At 40.4% G+C, this 23,339-nt stretch overlaps 1 protein-coding gene across 1 annotated transcript in view; it reads right to left on the bottom strand.

The window, feature by feature from the left end:
- The window catches only part of ntng2b (netrin g2b), a 75,269-nt gene that overhangs the window by 19,154 nt on the left and 32,776 nt on the right, over nt 1-23,339 (bottom strand). Inside the window, exons 4-12 of the mRNA XM_046066499.1 lie at nt 16,972-17,144; nt 14,835-14,864; nt 4,438-4,554; nt 3,944-4,060; nt 3,707-3,820; nt 2,828-2,920; nt 2,560-2,673; nt 896-1,006; nt 471-566 (exon numbers count right to left, since the gene is read on the bottom strand). Of these exons, the coding sequence (XP_045922455.1) occupies nt 471-566; nt 896-1,006; nt 2,560-2,673; nt 2,828-2,920; nt 3,707-3,820; nt 3,944-4,060; nt 4,438-4,554; nt 14,835-14,864; nt 16,972-17,144 (965 nt within the window). The remainder of the gene's footprint in view (nt 1-470; nt 567-895; nt 1,007-2,559; nt 2,674-2,827; nt 2,921-3,706; nt 3,821-3,943; nt 4,061-4,437; nt 4,555-14,834; nt 14,865-16,971; nt 17,145-23,339) is intronic.

Consider the following 23,339-nt stretch of genomic DNA (forward strand, 5'->3'; position numbering starts at 1 on the left):
TTTTCACTATAAGCTGTTCAACTTGCGGTAAAAGATTAGCACTGGTAGTAAACATCTACAAAAACATGCAAGATATTGCAAAGACACCTTTCCTTTCAGCATTTCAGCTTTCTTTATGCTCCTTCTCCCTTTCTACATGTTAACTACAGTTAGCCAAAGCTTGTATTACAGTGCTGTACATAATAAGAAGATACCTTTATAGTCCCCCCTTTCATCCCCATGTTTAGATGAGGTTGTGGTTTTGTGGCCTTGAGTCTCATGACCGTGTCCCTCAGGCTTGTGGTGGACTGAAACCCCAGGATCGTCATTATCATAACAATCAAAATTTTGATAAATTCGAACTGTTTCAGTTTTCAGCGGCCAATATGTCTGAATATTAACTGACGGTGAATTGTTTATCTACTGCTTCTGTCCCTCATTACACGTTTACTACAATTAGCCACAGCCACCACTACAGTACAAGGAGATACCTTTATGCTCCTCCTCCCTTTTCTGTCCGTGCTCAGATGAGGTTGTTGTTTTGTGGCCATGAGTCTCCTGTACGTGTCCCTCAGACTTGTGGGAGACTGAAACACCACAATCATCATTGACATAAAAAGCAAAAATATGAGGTACATTCTATATGCGCTTTTGTCAGAAGCCGTAACAATAACGCTATGTCACAACTGTTAGTGTCAAACTAAGATTTAGGTCAGTAACTTAAATTGAATTACTATTATGCCACTGAAGAGACAATTTTATAGTAGATACTTGTTTCCCATTTTCAGCTTTCAAGGACCCATTTTTCACTGTAAGTTGCCAAGTTTAATGTAGAGTGAAAGTTTAGCGTATCTACTGAATTTCTCCACCATTACAGGGAAACTACACTTGCTACCACTACATACCAAAAAAATACCTTTTGTTTCGGCTTTATTCCCATCCTCCTCCCTTTTCTGGCCGTGCTCAGATGAGGTTGTTGTTTTGTGGCCATGAGTCTCATGTATATGTCCCTCAGACTTGTGGGAGGCTGAAACACCATAATTATCATTCAACCAAGTTTAGTTTTGATCTTCTGCACATCTTCACTAATAAACTACAGTAAATCTACATATATTGAAGCAGATTTATTTTCCACTACACACAGAAGATATACAGTACCAGTCTCCTCTGTTTTTCTTTCTTTATGCTTCTCCTCCCCCCTTTTCCCCCCAAGTTCAGATGTGGTTTTGTGGCCATGAGTCTCGTGTACATGTCCCTCAAAATTGTGGGAGACTGAAACACCACAATCATAATTGAGCGAAAAGCCCCATTAGAAGCTTAAATTAGATGTGTTTCTCAGCATCTTAACAACAAATAAAGAATATGTTGAATTGTTCTTTTTTTACCCGATCCATTATTCACCCTTTCCATCTTTCCCTTTCCTTGGCCTTTAACTTCATTGTCTGTTTGACACAAAAATATGATCGTAGTATTTCTTCCAAAATATGATTTAGCACTGTATCTTAAGTTGACTGAAAGGCTCTCATGTTATTATTCATGTCATGATTTTAACTGAATTTCTAGAAAATCTGAAAATGCAAATTAATGTGCTATGTTTCCATCCAGGACTGTTATGCGAATATTGATATTGGGGCATCAAGATAAACAGCTGGTAGCGCTAATTCTCCAGTCGGGTGCCATTAAACCATTACTGAAGAAGAGTGTGCAGTGAGATGATAAACTTAAAATAGCACCAGTCAAACCTCAAACATTGGAAAACTATCTCGAAAACCCTGATGGAAATATGGCATGTATAGTTATTTAATGTATTTGAGGAACCTTAGTCTCTTTATCAGTCCACACAGATCTTATGTTTTTATCTGCCACCATCAACACTGAAGTCATATATGCATTTTGTTTTTATCAGTACACCAACTTTTATACCTCGTCAAGCTTAAATTATATTTTTGACATTTGTCGACTGGTGAAAAAATTGTGGTTTTTCCACTCTTTTTATTCGCACATTGGCATCAATGTGCATAAAAACAGGCGGGTGGAAAAACTCATAATAAAAGTTTGTGAACTGCATTTTTACTGTATCACAAGTAAACTGCAGTATATAAATCTACAGTGCTGTCTCAACTACATGAAAATATACCTTTCTGTTCAGTTTTTCTTGCTTTCTCCTCCTCCCTTTCCTCCCCATGGCTAGGTGAGGTTGTTTTATGGCCATTAGTTTCGTGTACGTGGCCTTCAGATGTGTGGGAAACTTAAACACCACAATTGTGATTGAAAAAATGAGCGAAAACATCTTATGAGGTTCATTTTGTATGCTGTTTTTCCCACCTAAACAACCTCCTCCCACCTTTTCTTGCTGTTCCACTTAAGTCATTTTATGCCAAATTTAGATTTAGCGATAAAACTTAAGTTCACTTCATTTCACTGAAGAGACACATTTATATACTTTCCACTGTTTTCTCTTTCAGTGGCCAAGTTAACTTATGGTAAAGGTTTAGCAGATGGATGTTTACTGCACACCAAATTAACTTCTAAATATAAATATACACGAACATTGCTACCACTACTATAGAAAAGAGATACCTTTACTTTCAACTTTTCTTTCTTTATGCTCCTCCCTTTCCTCTCCATGTTCAGATGAGCTTGTTGTTTTGTGGCCATGAGTCTTGTGTGCGTGTTCCTCAGACTTGTGGGAGACTGACATACAACATTTTTCATTGATAAAACATTTTGATAAATTTCTGCAGTTTTTATTTTCACAATTTTTGCTGTGAGTTTAACCCACGGTGAAAGTTTATGTACAGCATATTTCCACCACTACAGGTTAAGTACATTTATCTACAGCATTTACCTTTATGCTCTGCCTCTTGCCTTTTCTGCCCGTGCTCGGATGATGTTGTGTGGCCATGACTTTCATGCGTGTGTTCCTCAGACATGTGGGGGACTGACACACCACAATCTTTATTAACATTAACAGGCAAAAATTTTGATATATTTCTGGTGGTTTGGTTTTCAGGGGCCAATTTTACACAATGAGTTGCCAAGTTTAGCTTGTGAGGAAAGTTTTTCTACTGCATATTTACTGCACCACAGTTGTAAACTACAAAATAAGATACCTTTCCTTTCAGAATTTATTTCTTTATACTGCTCATGAATCTCATGTATGTCCCCTCAGACTTGTGGGAAACTGGAAAACCACAATTATCATTAAAAAAAAATATATTCCTGTTGTTTCCTAATTTTTAGAGACCAGGTTTTGCCGTGAGTTGTCAAGGTTGTGGCCGTGAGTTGTCAAGTTTAATCCTGGTCTACTGCACAACAAGTAAACTACAGTATATAAATCTACATATGTTGTAGTAAATTTTTATACTCTCTCTGTCTCTCTCTCTCTCTACATATATGTGTGTGTATATATATATATATATATATATATATATATATATATAAATACCTGTCTGCTCTGTTTGTCTTTCTTTCTTCTCCCTTTCCTCCCCGTGCTCAGATGAGGTTGTTGTTTTGTGGCCATGAGTCTCATGTATGTGTCCCTCAGTTTTTATATTGTGATACATTTCTGTTGTTTCCATTTTTTTTAAGGGACCATGTTTTGCTGTGAGTTGCAAAGTTCAGTTTTGGTCCACTGCACATCTAAACAAAAAGTAAACTACAGTATATGAATTTACATATAGGTTAGTAGATTTATATACTCTTCACCCACTACACATAGATGTACCTGTCTCCTCAGTGTTTCTTTCTTTATGCTCCTCCTCCTTCCTTTCTTCTCCGTGCTCAGATGAGGTTTTGTGGCCATTAGTCTCGTGTACGTGTTCCCCAAAATTGTGGGAGACTGAAACATCACAATTATCATGAACATAGCAAAAAATAGATACAGTTCTGTTTATCTGCTACATATTTCCACCACTAATATGCAGATAGCTTCAACCACTACTGTACTTAATAATGGATGTACCTTTCCTTTCAGCTTTGCTTTCTTTTTCCTCATCCATCCTTTCCTCCCTGTGTTCAGATGAGGTTGTTGTTTTGTGGCCGTGAGTCTCATGTTCATGTCCTTCAGACATTTGGGGAACTGACACACCACAATCATCACCGACATAAGCGAAAACATCTCATGGTATCAGTTATATATGTTCTTTTCTCAACATCACATCCCGAACAATAAATAAATTGTTAATCCACTTGTACTGTATCCTATAGTCTGTTTTTCATTTCTTGTCATTGTTTCAGATAAAAAATAAGGCACTGCTGTTGGTGCCAAAGCTATAATTTAGCTGTTTATATTGACTGACTGACTATCATGTCAGTAAAGAGATGAATCTAGATCCATTTTGGTTGTTTTCAATTTTTAGAGATCTATTTTTTACTGTGGTTTTACTGCATATTTACTTGCACCAAAGGAAAACTACTCTATATAAAGGTACAGAACTGCTACGTATAAAAAAATACCTGTCTTGTCAGTTATTCTTTCTTTTTCCTCCTCCTCCCTTTCCCCCCCGTGCTGAGGTGAGGTTGTTGTTTTGTGGCCATGAGTTTCATGTAGGCGTCTCTCAGACTTGTGGGAGACTGAAACACCGTAATCGTTATCAACACAACGAGAACAGGCATCGTATGAGGCATTTGACATGCTCTTTCCTCAGCAACCTGAACAATAAGAACTTTATAATTAGGCTGATGATGCTGTGGGTAAAGATTTCAGTTATCTGCCTTTCTCTCCCTTCCCATCTTCCTCCGAGACCTTGTTTTCCCTTTCTCTTCCATTCTCTCTCTGTCAGATAGTGGATTGCCCCATCAGGGGCCTCAGCCCTGGGCTTGGGAAAAAGCTGTGAGAGTCAGAGAGGCTTGAGAAACTCCTTCATCACTACACTTGCACTCTGGGTGTGAAAGAAATGACGTGCACTTCCTTTTATCTGAATGTCATGAAATATTCTGACTGGCACTTGTTCGAACTCTGCGTATGAGCTTCTTTCGTTATTATCTCCCATTATTGTAATAGAAGATCTGTCACTGCTCTTATTTTTGTTACCGTATTTACCCAACATATGAATATTCATATGAGGCTTAACTGTTTTGTATGACAGTAACGCCTTCTCATGGATGTACTTCCTTATGTTGAGATTTATTATTCACTCTGGTGCCACAATCACAAAAAACATCTCAAATCAATAGCGTAAGTACTAGAAACAACTTAACACACACATCACACTTTTACTACATTTTTAATTGTCTCTTGCTCAAGTTTTCCCCTTCCTTCCCGTTTTCTCTGCATGTTCCACCTTCCCAGAGGGCTTTATGCCATTCCCAGGATCCTTTGCTTCATGTTTTTTGGGCTACAGCGAGCACAAATGAAAGAAGAGAGATGCAAAACTAGTTCAGTTTATGGATCAAGCCTCCTCCTTTTACCTTTCGATTTACTGCAACACGGGCACAATTCAATATATCACCAACGCCACAGTCCTCCGCACAGAGATGATTAAGACTAAAAATACAGATCACCGATCACACGAACAACAACCACAAAATGCACGTCATTGTGGGACTAATGATTACCAGACCACTCGAGAATACCGTGCTGCATGCTTCCATCTGTGTTTCCCCTTGAGGTGTTTTTGTGCAGGCGATGTACGTCTCCTGTTCGCCTTCTTCAGAGAGGGGCATCCTGCAAGCATCCTGCTCCCCTGTGGAGCGTCCCCCTTCAGGCTATCTCCCACCCACTCGCTCGCCTTCATCCCTCCCCCTCCCTGGGGCTCCAGTGAGACAGGACGCCAGCAGCTGTTCTCACAGCACCCTGGACCATTTCACACAACTGGCATCATGCCATCATTGCATCTCATCAAAGTAACCCCTGCCTACCTCTATTCATGTCCGACTCTGGCCCCACTAGACCTACTCCCTCACACATCTGTCACGGCTGCACACACGTATGTATCCACACACACACACACACTCACACACACACACACACACTCACACACTAGCCAGAGAAAAAAATCTCTTGTGGGAAAGTAGGATTCTGAATCACAGTTGTTTCAAAGGCTGATGTAGCACAGCAGAGAGCATAAATGCATTTAATCTCTGTAACCCATGCTGCCTTGGGGGTAGGAGTGATTTGAACCGTTCTTGACATTAATCTCAATCAGCTCATCCCGAACTGTCTGACATCACACACTGGCAGCCAGAGCATTTGGGGTTCCCGCTTGCTCTACATTGACTGAAAGAAGGGACCTCAAAGACCACGTGATTGTTTTATTTATATCTAGCCATTTTATGTATTAATGCCCCCGCAACGTAGCATAGAAATTCAGGCTAATGTTGGGGTAAGTTTTGGGCTTGATTTTGTCTCTCCTGTTACCTCTTCATATCTTTACACCACTCTGATCCCGTGACTGATGCTCCCACAATCTGCTCAGTGTCTCTGACTGCTGCAGAGACAATGTCAACTGATCGCAGACTTTCACAAACCATCCACTGACAGTGCTCACGCACCCTCCTCACAACTGCCTCTCACTCACTCACTCACTCAACCACATTAACTAGATTTCACTGCCACTACCTAAATCGAATAAGCGTCTCTCTGACATGCGATATGATGCTCGACAGCATAAGATAACAATAGCTTGTGTAAACGAGCATGTTAGTGACTTTCACCTTCTGAAAACTGTCTATTTTAGAAGGTTTCCACATCATAAAAACCATCACGCTGGCTGGAAATGAAAATGATCTACTGATTCTAAAATTAGATTATTCTATTTTCTGGCAGCCTCTACTCTACGCTATATCTACTGTCATCTAGAGCTATGGGTGTGCCTTACCTCCTCTCTCACTATGGCTTGGCGAGTGTTTTTCCTCAGTTTTGAGCAGGCTTGTATGATGGTGAGAGTGAGCCAGGGGATGGAGGATGGACTGTACTGTGATTGAATGTTGGTGGTGATGATGATGATGATCAACTGAATGATGTGGGGACTCCTTTGAGACTTGGTGAGACAGTCGTAAATGCTGGGGGATTGTTTCTGAAGGTGTGTACTCCTCTGGTGTCAGGGAAACTCGGTGCTCCTTTGACAGAGAGGATGCTGAAGGAGAGAGAACCTCAGGAGGAAGTGTGTCAGATTCTCCCACGGGTACAAGTGTAGGCTCAGACAAAGGGCTGGTTGGTAACTCATTGTCTGTTAGTGAGGTCGAGCTCTCTGCAACTCTGGTTTCTGCCGGTGGAGCTCTAGTGTCTGTTGCATCAGTTGCGTGAGGACGGAGAAAGTAAATGCAATGAGGAATAAGCAGGCGAAGACATTAGCATAAGAGATGCTGCCTCAGATTGTTTATCCAAAGAAAGCTTTCCTTTCCTAGCCTTCCTTTTTTTTTTCTACAAATGTGCACATATACACACACACACACACACACACACACACACACACACACACACACACACACACACGTACACACACACACAATCATGCACGTTCGTACACACAGAAGTGAGAACACACAATGAAAGTGTGATTTCACACTGCTGAGATAGGCTAAACTCTAAAGCTGTTCCACAACCCTTTCTGTGCTGGAGAATTGTGTTGTCGTTTTTTTTTTCCCTGCAAAACACAGTGAATTAAAGGTGTGACTATTGTTAATATGGTTGTAAAATGAAATCACACACTGTTTGTCAAAGTGTATTACTCTGTTTTACACTTACAGTGCTGTGTATGAATGTGTGCATATGTGTTTGCACACGCTCAATTTTGTCATCTCTAAATCTGAGTGATGGAATGAACACTAATGCAATGAATCAGTTACTAATATCTAAATGTAGTACTACTGTACAGTGGTACAGTATATTTACTGTGACTTAATACACACGGCCTCTGGTGTAAGTTCCCCTGTTTATAATGGTTAACCATCACACAATAGTTTGGTGGCCACATTTTTATTAAAGAGTTAGTTAATGAGAGAAAATAACATAATTATGATGGTAGACATTCAGCCTTTCTGCTTGGATTTGGATTACTCCATTTACTGGTCTGATTAATTGATATAATACAGATATTACGGTCAGTTACTACAGGTGTCTGATTTATCTGATTTCTTTTGGTCACTGGTCTACAGTTGTTGCTTAAAACAAATGTTACATGTGAACACCACCAAGTACATCAAAGCTGCCTCTTTTTCTTTTTACACAAAACGTTGTCATGACACTACTTCCATATTCAAACGTCAACCTAAAAATGTAGATCAGATCTGTCTGTTGCCTGAAGGACAGTGTGTTGTCCACCTACGTAATAAAGTATATCTTTTTTATTAAGCAATGCGGTTGGAAAGCAGAGATGGAGAAAGCGTCGAACAGGCTCAAGAAACAGGGATCTAGCAGGCTTTAATCTCGGGCTAACTGGATTTGGGGTCCAGCTCTATATCGTCAATAAAAGCAAAAAAAAATCTCTATTCCTGTATAATCACACTACAAACAGGACTAAATTACATTACACAACAAATCTCATTCTACCTAGTTTGCAAGTGCCTACCTTCACTTAGATCAAAATGGTGAGGATTTAGAGAGCTGAAATGTGGGTTTCCAACCCCCAAAACAGAGCTGCTGGAGGTAAGGGAGTCTGTATGTGAAAGTCAAAGGTAAAACAAGAGAAGAGGGGCATGAGCTCAGTGTCTTTTTCAGCCAGCCAACAGCGCCATCACTCTCTCATGCTATGCATCAACAATCTAAGCTGATTCATTATATAATCCTGTGACATGTGCCTGCCTGTCTGTCTGTACAGATGGACTCGCTAACTGTCCCATAACACACTCTCTGACACACGCACAAACGCACGCACGCACACACTACAGCAAGCATACAGTGTCCGTTTGTGTGCATTCCCTGCTCGGACACATTTTTTGGTGTCTTTCACACAAATGTATTTGCATATAATGAGATAATTTGTCACTTGCATTAAAATCGCCTAAGAAATTACAACAATAAAGTTTAATGCCACCTATCAGTCTTAGCATTCTCATCATTTATTACCAGAGTACTAGACATTGATTTAGTTGCACGTTAATGAAGCCATTGTGATTCAGGACCAGTTAACGTTCACCAGAACACCTAATAGCCGCAGCAGGAGTGACAGCATGGATGTTATTAATATGTCGCAAGATTTTCCAGACATGATCCAGTCTCTCTCAGTCTAATGCCAAATTCAATCTGTATAAAAAATGTTGTTTTCAATCATTCGATGAGATGAGGATGGTGCAGATAGGATTGTGGTTGGGCGACTGGATGATCTAGTGTAGTACAGCGTGTGAGTGTGCATACTCGCACTGTATCTGTAGTCAGGCTGTTCTACAGCCCTGGGATCAGATTTTGAAGGAAAAGATGAAGTAGGGTCATGTGAGATCATTGTGGCTGTTAAATGTATGACTGGGTTTTAGGATTTGGTTTCTCTGACCTCCCCTCACCCTTTGCCAAATGTCCATCTGTCCAGCTGACCAATGAGCTGCGGAGTCTGTGGATCAGACTCTCTTGCCAATAGATCGCTAATCCTCATCTGAGCATGCTCGGTGACTTAACTGGGACAGGAACATGACAAAGGGTGCAACTACTATGACATGCTGTCCAACCTATAAATCCGCTATAATGTTTCTATGGAAACATTTGCTTCAGCAGCACAGACAGTCAAAAATTTAAAACAGAACTTAAAATCCCACAATACATAACCTAATCTGGGATTTGCATTTTAAAATTTTTGGAAAAAGTAATAATACTGAAAATGTGATTATGTTTATATAACCAATGTTTATGTGGATTTCTCAAAAATGAAATCCCAGGCTGCATTAGCAAATTTTGACACACTTCACCAATACATTTTTCAGTGTACATTGCGGTTAGTAATATTTTAAAAATAACATACAAGCTTTGAATGCAGTTGAGTCAGAGAAAATTATTGGAGATTACAGATTATATTGTTTAGGATAACAAATTGTAAACTGATCTAGTCATTAATGTGACAGGCCCTTCAGCTACACAATATAATAAAACTGTGTGTGTGTGTGTGTGTGTGTGTGTGTGTGTGTGTTGTCAGCCAAGCCAATTACACTTCTCTAAACCTGACATAAAAAAGGCAGGAAGACTCTATGGTATGATCTTCCTTTCTATTGTCCCAGAAGTGCAACTTGGCATTTATATCCGTACTGTTTTTTAAATTTGATATATTGTATATATGGTTTGTGCACTTACACTTTAGAAGTAGATACTACTTTGTATGTGCTTATATGTGAATAACACTTTAAATTTGACATTATGGATTAAAGCTGCAATGATTATTCGATCAGTCACTCAGCTAATTAACAGAAAATTAACTGTTCACAATTAACAAAATAAAGTAAATTTTTAAGCAAAAATATAAACTTAAGTTATTTCTGGTTTTCTTAGTTTTCTATGATAGTAAATTTAATATCTTTGGGTTTTAGACTATTGGTCAGACAAAACAAAAAGTAATGATGGGTATTTTTAACCATATCTCAAATTTTTATTAGGGATGCACCGAATATTCGGCAACCGAAATTAATTGCCTGAAAATAGCAAAAAAAGCACTATTCGGTGTTCGGCCTAATAAGTCAAAAGATCGAATAAATTTTACTGAACCATTACGTTGACATGTCGGTAGTGTGGAAGCATTTTAAAGTGTCAGACACTGTTCTGCTGAATTGTCTCCTAGCACATCCACTCCATCTGTGGCTCACTTCTTAGAAAAGGCAACAAACGGTCTGACCCGCTTTGAGTGTTTCTGTCAGTCGTGTGTGAGAAGGCGATTAAGCTCACTGCATCTAAATTTGGAGTGCACACGTATTCAATCCTATGGTAAATCAACTGAAACGGACCAGTGCGAGCTGACAAGCAGGTTAGTGACTTTATCCTCTTAGTTTCTCTCTTTACAAAAACAAGTATTGCGGTATGAAGAGAGAGGCTACGAAGTCTTCATGTTACACGATACAAGAACAACATTATTTATCAAATTGGGTCGGACTTGATGAATTTAGCGCGAGGATGCACGTGTGACAACATCCGTTTTTCAAAATAAGGTATCTATACATATATAAGTATGGAAATAAGATTAATTGGATTATATTCACAGAAAGTATAAAACTATATATTACATGTGTACATTAAAATGGAAAAATGTAATTTTACCCTCTTTGGCTTCGGACCTACCCACCATAGTCTCTCCAAATCCTAAGAGATCACTGAGTAAAAAGCACATTTTGACTATTTAATTTATGCAATGGTAAAAAAAGGCAAAATAAATGTTAAAAAATGTAAAAAACCTTGTTTGGTATTCGGGAAAGTTATTCATCATCTTCGGCTTCGGCCAAGAATTTTCATTTCGGTGCGTACCCAATTTTTATACACTAATCGATTCACTGAAAAAATCATGTGCAGATTAATCGATAATGACAATGAATAACAGTTTCAATATAATTTAAATGATCACATTATGACTGTAAACATTAACATAGTTGTATTATTTTTCTCTATTCTTTTTAATATTCTTATATAACTTGCATTGTCTATTCCATATTTATATATTTCTACATTTATTTATGTCAACTGTATCTTTGTCTACGTGTAGCACCTTATCACCAAAGCAAATTCCTCCTATGTGTAAAACACTACTTGACAATAAAGCTCCTTCTGATTCTAAAAACATCTACATGTGGTGTTCTGTGACGTTTGCGTCCTTCACAGCGGGCTTTAAAAAGCCTACAAGGGACTGTAACGATGTTTATACAACGTTAAAGCTTCTGTCAGGCCCTCCTAAATCACAGCTAATCAGTGAATTCTTTGAGTTCCCTACTGATGTCAGCCAAACAACAAAAGTGCTGTGCTATTCAACAAACATTCTTAATGGATTTCCAGCAGACAAAAAAAATGTCTGACGATATCAGTGGTGCCGAAATCCCAGCTCCTCCCACATCCTAAGTGCTTTTCTGGTGGAACTTGAGAGGTCCGCTCCCTCCCAAGATGGCAGGTTTAAATTTAGCATGAGGGCGAGCTGGGGTTTGAGGTCCACTTCACTATACATTCAAGTGGCTGACATAATCTGTTAACATCCATCCTGGGTTGTTTAAAATCAGTCAGTCAGAGCAAATAAAATCTGAATGTCCGTATAGTTTAATGCCCTCACACTCAAGGTGGGACAACCAACATCTGACATTGACGTCAGATATGGGCAGGGAAACAGCCAATGTACATGTTAAGACCTCCAGTAAGTTGCAGGATGAATTATGTATGACATATACACAGACACAAACACACTGCTTGTCAGCTTCTTTGAGCATATCCACAGGCACACACATTTATTTTGTCGCAAGGGTGTAGTAAGTTTCCAGTACGCTGCTGCTGTATCCTTTGAACAGCTGTGGTAAGTGGTACACAAAGTATTGAGAACCGTTACTCGAGTAAAAGTTAAATTACTGCACTGCACAAATACCTAAGTAAAAGCTTTGCTTTCAAAATTTTATTTAAAAATAAACAAGTAATGTCACCAACACGTACTCAAGTATCAGAAGAAAAAGTACTTATTAGTTATGCTTTCACCTTTTAAGCAGCATTTTAATGCTAGTTGGTGGAGCTAATTTGATAATTTTACTTTCCTAATCTTCCTTAATAAATAGTTATTGACTCCTATTTTTTTCTAAAGCTAATAATTGAAAGTATCTGCCTGTCTAATTAGATTATTTCAACGTGATCACTATAGAAGTCCATTTGTTTAAATGAATGGTTTGACACTTTAGAAAATATGCTTATTTGCTTTCTGTCAGAGTTGAAGATGGTACCACTTTCATATCTGTCCGTCAAACATGAAGCTAAAGCCAGCAGCTGGTCAGCTTAATTTAGTACAAAGACTGGAAACAGTAATCCTGGCTCTGTATATTGGTAAGAAAATCCCCCTACCAGCACCTCTAGAGGTCACTAATCAAAAGGTTACATCTTGCTTGTTTAATCCGTACAAAAACCGAAGTGTAAAAACTGACAGTTTGCTGCTTTTCAGGGGGGTTATGTGATTACTTGTTGGCTCTGAGCATAGAGACCAGGAAGTTACTGTGCCTGGCCAAGAAGTAAGTGTGACACATAACCCATCTGTAAAACAGAGATTTTTACACCTTGTTTTTAGTACAGATTAAACAAAGGAGATATAATGTGCTAATTGGTGAGCTCACAGGTGCAGGTAGGCGAATTTTGATACCTTTGGACAGAGCTAAGCTTGCTGTTTCTTCCTGTTTTCAAGCTAAACTAAACAGCTGCTGGATGTAGCTTCATATTTGATGGACAGACACGAGAGCAAGAAAGCAAACAAATGTATTTCCCAAAATGTCAAACTATTTCAAATTTTTCCAGAAATAAGTGTGAGAATCTTGAAAGATGACAGAATAAGCGAAAGTTTACACCTTATTCTATGAACTTTATGAAACCAGTTGATTTCTATTAAAATAATGTCACTGCACTGGCACTGGTTTTCACTTGTTTTAAGACAATTTGACTTTCATGAATCAGTAATAAACAAAACTTACTAAGATGGTAAGATAGATATTTCTGTAGTGTGTACAATGTTTATCTAAGTAACTACAACTGTCAAACAACTGTAGTGGAGTAGAGTCAAAATATCTTAAGATAGTACAGTATTGAGTAAATGTACTTTTTTAGTCACTACCTCTCGCTATGGTTAATGTAATTTCCCGCACCTTCCTGAGGGGCTCCAACGGACTCATGGGTAACAGCCGGGGACTGCTCAGCTTCTGAGATGGTTGTCGTGCTCTCTGCTTCGCCCTCTGGTCCACTCTCACCTTCAGGTTCCCCCTGTGTTTCACCTTCAGTTTTACTGTCTCTTGCATCTTGAGTTTCCCCTTCAGTTTCACCCTCAGCTTCAATTTCAGCTTCGCCCTTTGTCTCATCCTCACCTTCAAGAGCATTAAATGTCTCACTTATTAAGTTGATGTTGTGGCTATTGAGCAACACAGGTAGAAAACCTGAAACTGAACCACTAAACTCATTATCAGCCCATTAGCAAGCATCATTCTTTTCTTTGGTACATCATACCCATTCTTTTTTTCAAATAACCACACAATTGTATCTAATTGAGAGGGGACCTTTTAAAGCAGACTTCTGCAGTGCAGTCCAACTGTCTATCCATGCATCAGCCTTTTACTGTCCGGCCATGTGGAGAAAAGCCCAGTGCTGTCAGGGTTGATGTTGCCACTTTGCCGATCGTTTCTGTCTAACAGCTTGGAGGCTGAGAGCCTCTCCGCAGAGAGAATCCCTAATCAAATTCCCTTTTATTCCTGCCTCCCTGAGCTCCTCACCCAGAATCACACTGCATTACAACACACTAACATATGCCAACATCCTTCTCTCCCATTCCTCTCTCTCATTCTGTCTCTTTTTCTCTCTCTGTCTCAGCTCCCTTTGCTTCTCCATCCACCACCCATTCTCACCCAACCCTCTCTCATTGCCAGTTTCCTCAATCCATCAACAGTGCTGTCTTTAGTCTAAATAAGAAAAGCAGAACTGTGGAAGAATTCCTCCTGTGCAGGTTAGTGTGATGTGCTGTGATGAAAGGACATGGCGACAGAAAGGCCTATTAATAATGAAGCACACAGGGCCCAAGCTGCAGCACAGAGAGAGGAGATGCAGGAAAAGAGAAATGACTGACTAGAAAGCCAGCTGAACATCACAGGGAGGGAGAGTTTAGGAGACGTACAGAAGGCGAGGTATGGGGTTGAAATTTAAATAACAGTGCAACAAAAGGAAGAGACAATACAGGAAGAGAGGGTGGAATGCAACCTCTTCTGCTTTGCTTTGCATTATTACTTACTAGAACCGGAGGGTGAACCAGCAATTGTACCTGAAAGAGAATCAGGAAGAGGAGATGAGATCTTGTTTATTTATGCATTCAATTTGCCTAAAGACTTGTCTCTGCCTCATTCATCAGACTCAGGTGGCGGAGAGATCTTAAGAGCTGTTCTGCTAAATAAGGGCTTGTCATAGACCACCTCTCAGTGTCCTGGAGAAATAAATGGGTTTGCACCATCTCCCCCATCCTCCCTAATTTAACCTGTTACTCTTCCCCAAACCTTCAGATTCGGAGATCCTCATCATATATGTATGTTTCAAGAGAGCGCTACCGCTTCGCTACGTTTGAATCAAAACTTTTTGCCTTTCTTGCATATTTTCCAAGATTGTATTTATAGTTAGCTTAGCTTGGCATACATAATGCAGTCTGCAGAGACCAAACTGTTTCGTGAGCCATGTCCTTTTTGTGTAGCATTTCAACCAAGCAAGTTGCAAACATTTAAATTTTTAAATTCTACTAATGGGATTCAGGACTTTAAAAGGGTAGTAATGGGCTCGGGAGGTGTGTGTCAGTACCATTAGAACTGGGTTGGAAAATACAGCAGGATAAACAAAAAAGGCTGACAATAGAGCCATTCTCTGCAATGTGTGTGCAGGTACAGGTATAAGTGAGTGCCTGTGTGTCTCTCCTTTTTCTGTGCATGTGAGTGTGTCTATGTTTGTTTGAAAGTAAAAAACTAGGGAGGGGCTGCCCTAGATTATTATTTTATCATTGCTAGCTACTGTAGCTGGCTACACTCTCCAAGAGGATTTCCCCCCACGCACTCCCACATTGTTACACAGCTCTGAACTGCTCTCTGCACTGAGGTGACAACAACTCAGAGAGCTCAGTCTCTCCATCGTCTTCTCTCAACTTCTCCTTTCTTTTTAACTCGCTCCCTTGATCCTGCTTTCCCTTCAGGACCTCAGAGTGATGAGAAAAACTATACATTCATCAATCAAGAAGGCTGGAGAATCTAATTCTTTTTTAAAACTGCGCATATTCAGAGAGGTGAATACTGAGTCAGGTGATAATTCTGTGGGTTCGTCACTATGACTGATGCTCTCACATTAATTTGCTGCTGTATTAATTAATATAATTGCTGAAGTATTAATTAATTCTACAAAGCGTTTTAGCATCTTTCAGCTCATTGTTTTGGTTTTACAGGCTGCAACTTTACTGTCACTACACTCATCAGCATTGTTTTCTCAGTGACAAACATGTGATTGACTGTATACCACTTGCGCAGCACTAAACAATAACAGGCAAAGTTAGCAACTAACTGATGAACACAGTGGTGCATTTAGCAGTTAAAACGACAGATTTTTGACAGAGTATGTGGAGACAAAAATAGATAGTGGCCAAAAACACGACTTTAAATGAGTGCTAATGTTCCATGGTGTGTGCTTATTTGCTGTCGTATCGATGAGTTAGAAGAAAAGACTGATACCACGTTCATGTCCGTATGCTAAATATGAATCTTTGTTAGCTTAGCTCAGCATAACGACTGGAAACAGGGGGAAACTGTTAGCCTGGCCCTTCCAACGATAAGAAAATTTGCCTACCGCCACCTCTAAAGCTCACTAATTAATATGTTGTGTCTAGTTTGTTTAACGCACACACAAAAAAGAAAAAAAAGAAAAGAAATAATTCACTATTTTACTCTTGGATGTGTGCGGGACTATTTCATGACAGCTTTAGAGTGGCTTGTAGATGAACTTTGTTACCTTTTAACTATTTACTATCTTCATGTTAAGCTAAGCTACCTTGCTGTAGCTAGATAGTGAAAGAAGTCTTCTCGTGGAAGTCTCGGCAAGAAAGCAGAGAATGAACTTTTCTTTTAAATGTAGAATAAATCATCAAATTTGCAGCAGTGTCTAAGGACTCAGGCCCCTCTTGGGACACATCCCCTTTCTGCAGTTTTGTATTGCAACATATTAAAGTGTTGTAACTTAGATCAATTAATAGTCATTTTCATGCATAAGACAGTAAAGTAAGCTAACAGGCACCCATACCTAAGGCTTGTGAAAGGAGTCAGCAGTATTGTATCTAATTGTGTGTCAGATTGATGAGTTGGCTCAACACAGTGGGAAGAGAGAAACATGTTTTGGGTACGTACAGGTGTTGGGGGTTCCATTGGGTGCTGGCAGGTAGGAACCAGCCTTCCAGGACTTGGCTTTGAAGCCCTTCCTGCAGCGCTGGCAGTCCTGGCCAGTGGTGTTGTGTTCACACTGGCACTGGAGGTTCCCATCCTGCAGCAGGCACTGGGAGGCATGAAGGTTACACTTACACCTTTAAAGGAAAGGAGGATAGGGCAATGACATAGGTGAGATGACATGACATAAGGCAGCAAGTGAAAGTTGTAATCACACATCGGTTGTAAGGGTTGTGTTAATGATACTAGATATTGTAAAGGGAAAGAAACACGTACAAGTACTGATTATTGAAGGTCTGATGCAGAGACAGAACACAAATGTACTGTGGGAGAATTGCATTACAGTAATAATGTGAAACAAGGTTAAGATCGCAGGATAAAGGTTTTACAAAACGTGCATTGTACCCAGATACTGTAAATAACACTGTATACCTAGACTGTAGACAAAGAGAGAGTAAAAAGTAACTTCTTATGTGTGTGGATGTATGATGTGTTCGTTTATACTGTATGTGGGTCTATATACCTACGCATGCATCTATAAAATGTAACAGGAAGCAGAAAGGAAAATATGACATACAGTGCCTTCAAGATGAATTGGCTGAAATACATTTATATAAAGATAAATATCACGGTTACTATGTTAAGTGTATTTTTTGGTCTCAAATTCAGTTTCCTCTCTGAAGTCACTGGCAAAGATACAGCACCCGTTTTTCTTTTGATGTTTGCTAGTGCAGTTTGTACAGCTGCCAGTCCGTCTGATTTTGTGGCATTTGATTTCACCAGCAGCTTTACGATCTACACCTCACTGTGAAGTTAAGTATCAACAATGAATCAAACTGTTTTTTACAAAATGTAAAACATCCTGCCGACAGACAAAGGTCCCGATTGACTGGATGTAGAGCTAAAATAAATTAAGTCATCAATGCCAGAAATTCTCAGTGAAGATTTGCTTTATCATCATCATACTTGAGAGTAAACTGAATAATTTTGCACTGTTGGTCAGATAAAACAAGAAAATTGAAGATGTCATCTTGAACTCCGGTTTTCTGACAATTTACATAAGACATAACTGAATGTTATTATATGATTACATTTCCAAGAGAAAAAACAGGAATTTCATTGTCATAAAAAAAATAAATGACATGTAAATATCTCTTATTGCTTTTCCTCTTACTAAATAATCCTGGAGCACAGAAAAACATAGAGCAGAATGTAAAGTGAATGAAATATTTATACACACTCCTAAAGTTAAATGCAAAATGTTGTAGGTCCAGGGGATTGTTGGGAATCTGTTTACTCTCTATCCAAGACCGCCATTTGGGAGCAACTTGTTGTTTACATTTACTGCCAGTGAAATTTAAGTGTCTCAGTGTGTGTGTGTATGACCATGTGTGCATGATGTGTGAACACACGTGTGCACAGTGCGACCTCAGCAGAGAGCAGGGCCCAGGTGGGCAGATCCAGAGGCTGAACAGAAATGAGGATCTTAAGGACACTCTGCAGCCACGTCTTCAAATTACAGCCTTTTCCAGATGAGCGACTGGACTCCAATCCAGTTTGTTCCACTGGAGTGAACAGCTATCCGTCTGCATCAAATATTCAAAGAAAGGCCCCTGTATTCTGTCGAGATGACTGCTTCAACCTTCCTTCCTCACACCTTTATTTTCTTTTTCGGTTGCTGTCAACCTCAGCCCTAGTTTCACAACATTACTTTACATACAGAATAACGACTGAAACTTCGAAACACACAGGAAAACATTAGAGACAGTCGATCATGGTGAGTTGTGTGTCATATCACATTGTTGCTTTCTAGTCCTATAAATTAGCCACGTTTCTCTCTGATCACCTGGATGGGCTGACAGGACATGCCAGGGAGAACCCCTCCACCGACAAGGCCCTGTTTTCCTGCATGCTTTCTGAAGGACATGAGCTGTCCACTTAGCGGGAAGAGGGAAATTGAACATCTCTTTTTCATGGAGAAAATAGAGAGTGAGTGTGTGAAATGAGACAGGTGTGTGTGTGTGTGTGTGTGTGTGTGTGTGTGTGTGTGTGTGTGTGGGTGCGTGTGCATTTCCGCTTTGTGTGATCGTGATGCATTTGTCTGAGAGTGGCGATGACAGACGACAGATCAGAGAAGCAGAGGCACGGTGACTAATGCCTGCATTGAGTGACTGACAGCGCCGAACATATCCCTGTTTCTCATCTCCTGCATCTTCAGTGATAAATCTCATCCGTCTCATCTTAAAAGTTGAAGCACCTCTGAGTGCAGGATGTAGAAGTTGTAGTTTAAAAATCAATACTGAAGAACAGAGTGATTTTCTGGTTATGCTGCTGTGCAGTTTGTGTCTTGCAGGCCTAATGGCCGTAGCGTGTTGGAGGAAATGGGCTCCCGCTTGTCAATTATCTAGACAGTTGACATACCCTGAGGTTAAAGCCTAAATGAGTTGATGTGTCTGGATCCATGGATTTACCCTGATGAAATTGCACCAAATGTTTACTAAATCCTCTGCTTATTTAATCATTAAGGCTCCATTTTTAGTCGCACAGTCTTGCAGGTAGAAACTTTGTGGACACTCCATCCCCTTGACCTGCTTTTCTGACTCCTGCCACATAGTACAGCCCAGGAAGACCGTGAATACTTCTAGCCTTGCACTCCTTCTGCATGAATGATGACATTCCGCCTTTTCAAGTGCCGTGTCTCTTTAGCTCTCTCTCTTTCGGATGACAGCTTGCACTGGGATTTCTCCTGATCCCTTTCTTCAGTCCCTCCACACACAAATAATACATGGGCACAATCATATGTTAATGTGCAAGATGTCTGCCTTGACTGCAAAGTCATCAAAGTGGTAGTAGCAGCACTGAGCTGAGGGAAAGTTAGAAAGTTAAGACGGGACAGCTGGATCCATCACAGCTCTGTCTATTTAGAGAGAGAGAGAGAAATAAAGATAGAGGTGGAATGAGAGAAGGCGAGTCGAGGAAAAGACAAAGAAGGGCTACAGATATCTGGGAGAGAAAGACTCTAGGAACAGGAGGAAATAAGTAATTCAAATGTATTCCAGTCTACATTAGAAACCACACGCACAAGGTGGTGTTTTAATTAGCTGGTGTAATTATGGGTCAATACTTCTGTTTATCAGTCTGTTGGAGACTGGCCTCCTAAGGAAAATGAGAGTATCAGTCGTTTCAGCAAATGGGCAAGAACAACTTGTGTTTACGAAATTCAAGCGACAAAGCTCTCAAACCAATTATGACTCTTGTTCAGTGGGAGGAAGTCAGGTGATGTTATTATAGAGGCACAAATCCTCAGAGGAAGGAGGTCGGGGTGGATGAATGGGTCAACAAAGCATCAGACTTTAACATAGGAGGCTGCAGTTTGTTTCCACTTTCCTACCTGTGCGCCTACCATTTCTCTTAACCTTAAGTTATAATCCTGAGGATTTAAATGGGCATTATGTAGTTTTCAGCGGCCACTAGTGGTGAGATTGCAACCAGGTGTGTGCTCGTATGCATGCTCGCTTGAAATCATGAGCAAGCATAATCCGAAACACTACCATTCTCATACAGAAATATCACAATAAATGCAGGGACACCTGCTTGCAGGCTGTGGCTTTTCTCCAGACATGTTCAGGGTCTGTTACTTCAACGTTCCCGTCTCAGAGGCAGCTCAACACCGGCGCCGTACCTTTCATTCAGCACAGCGAGCCGCATATTGGCTCAATACTCCCGAAAAAAGGCAGAGTGACAGCGGCTATAGACAGACAGGGAGAACAGACAGAGCTGGAAACTCAGGTAAACTCCTACTGCAACATTACAGTAACCGTTATATCAACTGTAGGTTGAACTAATCCATGCTCATTACATGATCACAGTACATTTAGTTGCATTTAGCCGACGTGCTACATCGTTAGCTCGCCTGCTACTTTTCAGTAATCATCTTTACTATCTGTGAATCTGTCACTGGAGGCTCAGCAATGTCAGCACAGCTACATGTATTGGATGATAATGAAATGGTTAGTGAGCTGGACTGAATATTACAATGAGATTGTGTCACACTATATAACAGTTAGTAAGTAAGTAACTTTACTCTAACTGGTGTTAGTGGATGGCTCTTCCTCTGGGTTGTTGTGACCGTTTTGTTGCAGTGTTTTATGTTATGTGGGTCACGTTAGTTACAGCGACTGAGAGGTGGAGAAGCTGTGTACCTGAGTATTGGTAAAACCACAAAAAATGTTGCGAAGCAAACAGTGGCACCGGTCAGAGCTATCGTTACTGTAGCGTTAGCTGGCTGCGTCACTATAGGCTAACGTTAGTAAACAAATCGCTCCACATTTGCTTTTTGGCGTTACATCCTTTCTTGCAGGCTAAATCAACAGTGGTACACGGGATAGTAACATAGGTCGCGTTAGTTGGTGAAGTAATGTGGAAAGCGATATAACTTTGAACCGGATAACATTAGCAACTGCTCTGCGTTAGCTGGCGAGCTAACGTGACTAACGTGACTCTGTGTTTCTCCAGCTTTACTAATACTCACTTTGTTCTTACTCGAAATCATCTAAACCTGTTTGGTCTGATGGACATAAACCTTTATTGTTGTTTTGTATCCTTATGTGGAGCCTGTGTTTTGGTGTGAGCCGGTTGTTTTATGGTGTTAGTGGACAGCATGTCGTTAGCTGCCGTGTTGTCACGGGAGTACGAGAGAGGCTCGGGAGCGCGCACAGGGCTGAATCCGACCCAGAGACCTCACATTAAAATCAGAATAGTGGCTGATGCAAGCAACAGAGAAAACAGGCGCGTGCTTCATTTCTGAGTGAGTTTTGAGGCCATTAACAATAAGGCAATTTGATTAATTTCATTGAAAAACTTACATATAGTCCCTTTAAGGTCATGGTTGATTTACTGATTACTGGTGGTAATGGCCAGAACGTTTATATAATACAGGGTCCAGATCTTAGTTTGAAATTACACCTCTATCGACCACAGGGTACCGCAGACATGCCTTGAGTGGCTCCATTTACAGTGGAGCCAAAAAACAACACATTAACTGAGAGGATTCATTGCCGTCACGCTGTTCTAATACATGAGACTGCTGAAGACCCTCAATAATGTCGTCCCACGCTGGCTGTTGTCTTCCCCATTGCATGAAATGCAGACTTAAACCAGCTTTTGTATTCCATATCAATTCCAGAGCGTGCATTCGTTGTTTCCTGTGAATTCCTTGTGTGTGGGTAGACAATTTGAATCCCTTGTGGGAAAAGCAGACTCCTTCACTAACCCCTATTTAACCACGGCCTCCCTGAGACATCTGTGTGGTACAAGATGTCACACTTTGTGGACTTACAAAATAGTTGCCACCGAACATAATCCAGGCAGCAATTATGTTTCCTCCAAAACATATAAGGCAAAACCATTTGGTAGCATACGAACATATTTTTTTAGACGTAAGATCATGTAACATCATACGTGTATTATGTACATTTGTGCATGCTCACACGATGTTCTTTATCTAACCAGTGATCTGTAGTAATTACCTAATAGATGAAATCTATCTAGTCATAGGTCTATGACAAAATTGTCAGCCTATCTGTGTGTTTCTCTGTCCAGTCTCCTCGCAGTCTGTCCCTGTGAAGTTATGTCAGCCCTGTGCATCTAATGATACGAGGAGTGCTCAGGAGTTTCAGACAGCAGAGACGCAGCAATTAGGGGAATAAATAATAAGAAAGATAAACAAACATCAAGGGGGAGTCATGTGGTGGCAGAGCCTGAGAAAGCAGCTGGAAGCAGCAGTTAATGGGGCTTTATTTGTCTCTTTACTATAGTCGACGCCTATTCCTCTATTCCTCTCCGGGGACATCACTGCCTCTCTTTTATTTTCTGTTTTGCACTCTCCTCCCACTGTATTTTTTGCTCCCAAATCCCATCCACTGTAACCATTCTAGTCCTCCAGTCTTGCCTTTTGCTCTTCCTGTGTGGTTTCCCATTTTATCCCCCCTCTCTTTTTCTTCACTCTGTCCTCACTTCTGTCTGTCTATGAAGCCTCATCCCTTTAGCACTTTTTCTACTGCCAGTTGCACCAGTGCTCACAGAGGAGTGGATTGTGTAAATTGGGTTGTGGACATGTATTTGAGAGGAATGGGTGAAGGAGAAAATAGGGGGGTATAGATGATGCGGGGGGCTGAGCAGTCAGTACAGAAGGGAGAAGGGCAGAAGCCCTGACAGTCTGCCTGCCTCTCCGACTACAGTGGTTAGAGGAGGAGCAGGAGGAGGGGCTGCATTGTAGTGGCCCTAACCTGTGATGACAGACCGCATCGATGCGGCTCTGACCCAGCAGGAGA

This window comes from Micropterus dolomieu, linkage group LG13, assembly GCF_021292245.1.
Source record: "Micropterus dolomieu isolate WLL.071019.BEF.003 ecotype Adirondacks linkage group LG13, ASM2129224v1, whole genome shotgun sequence".
Classification (NCBI taxonomy): domain Eukaryota; kingdom Metazoa; phylum Chordata; class Actinopteri; order Centrarchiformes; family Centrarchidae; genus Micropterus; species Micropterus dolomieu.